Source organism: Buceros rhinoceros, unplaced genomic scaffold (assembly GCF_000710305.1).
Source record: "Buceros rhinoceros silvestris isolate BGI_N320 unplaced genomic scaffold, ASM71030v1 scaffold10236, whole genome shotgun sequence".
Taxonomy (NCBI): Eukaryota; Metazoa; Chordata; class Aves; order Bucerotiformes; family Bucerotidae; genus Buceros; species Buceros rhinoceros.
Genome location: NW_010419348.1, coordinates 496 through 6,656, shown reverse-complemented (window position 1 = coordinate 6,656; position 6,161 = coordinate 496). Strand labels below are relative to the sequence as shown.

At 45.4% G+C, this 6,161-nt stretch overlaps 1 protein-coding gene across 1 annotated transcript in view; it reads right to left on the bottom strand.

Moving 5' to 3' along the window:
* TSTD2 (thiosulfate sulfurtransferase (rhodanese)-like domain containing 2) overlaps positions 1 to 6,161 on the bottom strand; it is a gene marked incomplete at its 5' end in the record, with an annotated part of 11,372 nt that overhangs the window by 4,830 nt on the left and 381 nt on the right. Inside the window, 4 exons of the mRNA XM_010138877.1 lie at positions 646 to 751; positions 2,589 to 2,714; positions 4,361 to 4,469; positions 6,069 to 6,156. Of these exons, the coding sequence (XP_010137179.1) occupies positions 646 to 751; positions 2,589 to 2,714; positions 4,361 to 4,469; positions 6,069 to 6,156 (429 nt within the window). The remainder of the gene's footprint in view (positions 1 to 645; positions 752 to 2,588; positions 2,715 to 4,360; positions 4,470 to 6,068; positions 6,157 to 6,161) is intronic.

Here is a 6,161-nt window from a genome sequence, read left to right as displayed (position 1 = left end):
GCAGGATTCTAGCACTTCCTAGAAGAAAAAACAAAACCCCAAAAAACCCAACCAAAACCTCTTGGCATCCACAGCACCAGAATCCACTGGTTCTATGAGCGGAAGAAGACCCCAGCAGAACACCCCAGAATCCACTGGATCCACAAGAAGACTCCATGGAAACTTTTTCCTAGAGTGGTTCTTACTACAAGCTAAGCACAAGAGAGCACTGGAGCTCTTTATATGGTATCATTTCTGAGCAGTCTCAAGCACATGTTCATGAATATGTTCATGCATTGAAACATCTTTCTTAACCATCATACACAGTTACACCTCACCAGGTGTCCACTGACTTACCCTCTGACTAAAACAAGGAGTATGTCCCTACCCCAAAACAAGGTAACTGCTTGATGTCACTGGAACTATCACCGTTGCCCACAAACCAGAAAGTTAGTTCTAAAGTTTTCTGAGGCAGCTAAACACTTAGCAAAACCTGGGCCAGGAAATTCCCTGCACCAGTAACTTTTGACTACCCGTATGAAATCAATTTCTGTATCTACATCTCCTGTGTCTTGTGCAGAAGGAAATGCATTTGATGAAGGTACTTTATTCTTCACTTACCTCTCACTTGGGTGAGAGGCTTTATTTTTCATTAAATCAACTTACCAGTTTCTTTATAAGACACTATCTTTGGATCAATGCCCATAGGTACAATTTCTTTGAATACTCCAACTCGAAGGTCTGGGAAACAGTGAGCTCCTCCAGCACTGCTCTAGGAAATTAAACATAAAAACAATACGCCAAAATTTGCCAGGCATCGAGATTAAAATTAGTCACTAACTTTAACTTCTACAGCTCATAAGAATATTAAAGTGCATTGGCAGCTGAAGGAAAGAAATGTCTCTCCCACTGAAATCCATGCTAAATCCTGAGGTTTAGACAGTGGACCCATACCATGACCTGGCAGACAGGTGTCAGACGCAGTGAATACTCTGAAGGTGAGACAGGCACCATTTGACATGAGCTGCTGAGTCACTGAGGAGTGGGAAGGAGAACAGATCTTATAAACAATGTCACCAGCACCTAGCACTAGCATCATCACAGAAAGCCAAGGCCCTACAGAGAGCACGCTGACCCCCACAGGAATATTAAATAACCTCCTCCAGTAACATATCACGTTGACACATCTGGACCCTGCAGTTCTCTCCAGCCCCTCTGACACCGGACACAAGCACAGCCAAGCCTCCAGTCATGACACGTGCTATGCTGAGTGCAGTGGTTCTTCAAGAGATGTATGGGAGGTTGGCCAGGTTCTAGATTTGTTAACAGTGGAGACTGACACCCCCTGTTGCACCAGATTCAAGCGCAGGATTTCCCCTTTGGAGGTCTTGGCAAGACTTTTTTGGTAGGCACCCCCACCGCACTGGCCCAGCTATCACAGAAATCAGTCTGAAGCAGCTACTCTAGCCACTGAATATTTTCACAGCCCTAAGCACAATTTTCACTCCTCTGTGCCCATCTCTTCATGGCACAGGGACCTGAAAACCCCTCTTACTTGGATGGGGGAGTAACAGGGGCACCATGAGACGGAAAATACCATCATGTACTAATGCATGAATGTTGTTGCCCAGAAAAATCATGCAGGGCTGGAGGTTTTGCCAAGGTCAAGGTAAAATTCCATCCCTGCTCTGTTTTTACGTCTACACGTAATAACTAACAGGTCACATTTATTCCTGAAATTCAGCCAAACACAACAGACAGTTAAAAAGCTAAGGCTGAATCAGCACTGCAGCTCTACATGGGATTTGAGTTTGACAAGTTTCACTAACTCCTTTAATCTAGTTATTTATGGAAAAAAAATAGTACTGCCTGCAAATAAAACTGTGGAACAGAAGAATCTGTGACATTCATTCCTCACAGAGAAACCAGTACCTACAGTGTTGGGGCCCCAAAATTCCACCACTATGCCATTCGGTGCCAGCCACAGCTGCCGTCACCATCTGAAGACGGCAATCAGCACATATGCTCAGGCTCAGGCAGAAGGTAGCACCTTGCTCTCCCTCTAGTCAGGCATTACCTGGAACAGGGAGAAACCTCTTGACTCTGCTTGTGTGTTTTCTCTAGGAGACATCCAGTTCACGGAACTGACAGTGTACCTATACGGACACCAAAGCCTGCATGAACCTAAACCAGCAGGCTTCTAGATAAAGATCTCAAACCAGGGTGAAGAGCCAAAGTGTGAGAATAGCTTGGCTAAGTGTACATTGCGATGCCTTGGTTTTGGCAGTCAGGTTGGAGTAAATGCTTGTTGATGAACAGTGGGGCTGAAGCAGGCTCCCTCCTTATTCACCTGTACAGGGGGTTTGCAGCTGCACTCACAGCTGCCAAAGCATGCAGCAGCTGCCACCACTGCTCATGATCATTGATATGGCTGTTAAAAACCAGCAGAGATATTTAAACAAAGTAGAGGTTAGGAAATCTTGTCTTCAATCAGTGCTGGGCAAGCAGAACTGCTAGCGCAGAAGTAATACTATCAAGAAGCAATGTGCTTATTTCTCAACATTAGATGTCCTGCATTAATTTCTACATAGACAGTTATTTTTTCATACCTTGAAATCCTCTTGACACAAAATGTCTTTGAAAAGAGGCTGGGAAAGCATAACTTCAATGTAGAGATTGGTAGCTACTTTGCTTCCACCAACTGTCCCATTAATCCCTTCTGAAGCAACTCGTATCTAGAAGACAAGAGGAGAAGCTGGGGCTAAGGCTCAGTAACCACAAAAAGAGATCACAGTGAAAATAGCAAAACATGACTGGGTGACAAAAGGCAGACACAGAAGTATGTTCAGAAGAGGGGCTACTGAGGAAGGAAGGGAGGAAAAGACGGTTATACTAAAGTTGAACATAAAAAAAGACAGTAAATTGAATAGGAATAAAACCCCAATAATAACTTTTGAGTAATTTAAAAAGAATGACATCAAGACAGTTGGAAAAAGCTTGTGCTAACTGGTTAACAGGCAAATCCTGTAGTTAGGATTAAAATTCTGACTGGAGGCCTGCCTCAGGAAGAGCAGTGGGATTGTGCACAGTGACTCACAGAGCTAAAAGGAAAATGTGAATATGCATAATATTGCATATAATATTAAATTTCAATGTGAGTCATTTTATCTCCAGTACTGACAAATGAAGAAAAACTCTGAAGTGGTGGAAGAAAAAAAGATTCAATATAACAGGCAAGGAAAAAATAACTGGTTGAGAAGGCAAATGATGTCCTGCAGATTAAAAAAACAACCTGAGAAAAACACCAACCACCAGACAAGACTGCTGAACAAACAAGAAAGCGAATGCGGCAGGACATTTCACTCACAGACCCGCTCTGATGTAGAACAGGGAAGGTGCCTACCACTGGCGGAGAAAAAGCACCTAATTAGGAAGACAAATCAAAGATAAAAGTAGTCTCCTATTCTGAGTTGCCCTCTCAAAAAATCCTTCTCCCTGAAGACAGCCTAGGAACATCAGCTCTGTGATGCGAACATTCACCTTTTCCCACGGCCACAAGAGGCCAGTCAGGTGATCCAGCTCTCCTCCTTGGGCCTCTCTGCCAGGAAGGAAAAGCACAAAGTGCAGGAACCAGCACTGCTGCCCTGTGGTGTGACCTAACACGCCAGTTGCTCTCATCTCATTCCTGACAGTATGGGTCACAGCTTGGTGCGGCGATTCTGACTGGAGGACGACTGCGCACTGAGGAGCTGCTGATACACCCAACAGTTAACCGGAGCAAGCCCAGACCCACGCTGCACCTCCAGCCCGGCCTTCAGGCTGTGCTGTGCACGTATCCTTTAGCCGCAGGATAAAACCTACAGCCCTACAATCCTAACAGAGACGCCTGCATGCAGCTCCCTGTTGATACCAGCGATTATGCCACCTGCGTGACCTTGCCATTACCTAGAAGTGCTTCTAAGGAAGTTCTCACATGAACAGCCTTTCTGTTTGACAGCAGGAGTGATGAAAAGACTTGTTTTCCCGTTAAAAAAAAGTCTGTAACAGTTTGAATGATGGAAAGGGTGTAACCCCTGCAAGGACAGGGTCTGCACGGTGTGCTGTGCGTGGATCGAAGGCTCGCTCAATGCGGCAAAATGCAGAGTTCTCAGCTTCAAAAGGGATCTAAGATTACCTGCATTACTTTTTCTTTGTAGTTAGCTCTTAAAGAGCATTTTAAATGGCACTTTACATAGTCTGAGTGCCTTTCTTAATGGGATCCCAACAGACTAGCAACTCCTTGTACAAAACACTTGGGTTCTCCAGGTGCCCCACTGTCCTGCACTATGCAAAGATTTTTTCTTTTTTTGGTTAAAAATACAACCGTTGCTTAAAACCGTACCTTGCCAGTGAGATGCAGATGCTGGCACAAAGCCTTCTGCCACGCACAGAGTTTCTCTGGATCCTTCACCTCACAGTAACAGTAATACAGAAGTACTTCTCCCACCTTGCTGTCCATAGCATGGCAAAGATGAACAAACAGGAAAAGGACGTTAGAGTTGAAAGCACAAAAGTTGAAAAACAAAACAAAACGAGCCAGCTACACAGGGATTAGCACTGTTGGGTTTGATTCATTCCAAAGAGAAAGAATATGAACTAAAAAATGCTCCCACATTCTTAGTTCTCAGAAGTGGTTACAAACCAAACTCAACTGTGCTGCACGGGCCACCTCTGCCAGTGGCATACTGCGTGCTCTAGTCAAGTTTCTCTCAACACACAGGACACAAGAACTGCTGGTTTCTGCGCACACTTAACTGTCCCATTAAATGCTCAGTTTTACAAACTCACACTTGAAAATGGAAGTGCTTGAGCTATCTAAATTTAAAAAGCCAAAAGCAGAAACATTTCAGTGAATGTGCTTACTCATAACTCAGGAGCCCTTAAGGCACCGGAACAAGCAGAGAAGCGTCCTGAGCAGAGCACACCCTGCGGTTCTGCTCCTTTCTGCTACAGTCCTGCCTTCCTCGTAAGCCATTGAGTAACGCCTGTACAGGTCTGCTTTAACAGTGTGGGATGATATAGCTCTGACAGTTTGTTCCTCCTAAGTTCCCACCTTTACCATCAGGAAAATGCAGCGCATCTGACTTTTTTATCAACACAGCAGTAATTTGCCTGTTTAATACAGGTGTGAGCAGTTGTGGAAGGAATTCAAATAAGCATCTCTGGAGCACACCTACACCTGTTGATCTAAAGAAGTACTTCAGGAAGGTATCACAAGCTTCTGAAGACCTAAAGGAGTATCGGGGAAGACTCCTTCTATATCTTAAAGTGTCACTTGACTGAACTTCATAAAAAGTACTGGCAGAAGATCACGCTGGTAGAAGAAAACCTGGACATGAGCCAGCAATGTGCACCTGCCCCTAGGCCAACCGTATCCTGGGCTGTGTTAAAAGCAGTGTGGCCAGCAGGTCAAGGGAGGTGACCCTGCCCCTCTGCTCTGGTGAGACCCCACCTACAGTGCTACATCCAGGTCTGGAGGCAGCAGCACAGGAAGACATGGACCTCTTAGAGAGGGAGCAGAGAAGGCCACAGAAATGATCAGAAGGCTGGAACACCTCTGCTGTGAGGACTGCTGTGACTGTGACTCTGAGAGAGTTGGAGTTGTTCAGCCTGGAGGTTGATTCTAAAAGAAGGTTCTAAGGAGACCTTATTGCAGCCTTTCGGTCCTTACAGAAACTCTATAAGAGAGATGGGGACAGTTTTATTAGCAAGGCGTGTTGTGACAGGACACGGGGTGATGGTTTTAAACTGAAAGAGGGGAGATTCAGACTAGAGACAAGGAAGACATTTTGTACAATGAGAATGGTGAAACTCTGGCACAGGTTGCCCAGAGAGGCAGCAGAAGCCCTGTCCCTGAAAACGTTCCAGGTCAGGTTGGACTGGGCTCTGAGCAACCTGATCTAGTTGCAGATGTCCCTGCTCACTGCAGAGGCGTGGGACTAAGTGATCTTTAAAGGTCCCTTCCAAACCATTCTGTGATTCTATAAATTGTAAGCAGCCCCACTCCTGGCCAGTACCCGACTCCAAACCAGGAGGAGAGACTTTCTTACCTTGTCAGTTCATCATAACTAACGTGGCTTGTGTCTGGGAGCGTGCAGGAGATCTCTGGACTGCTACGAGAGTGTCCGTTCAGCCCGTCTGCC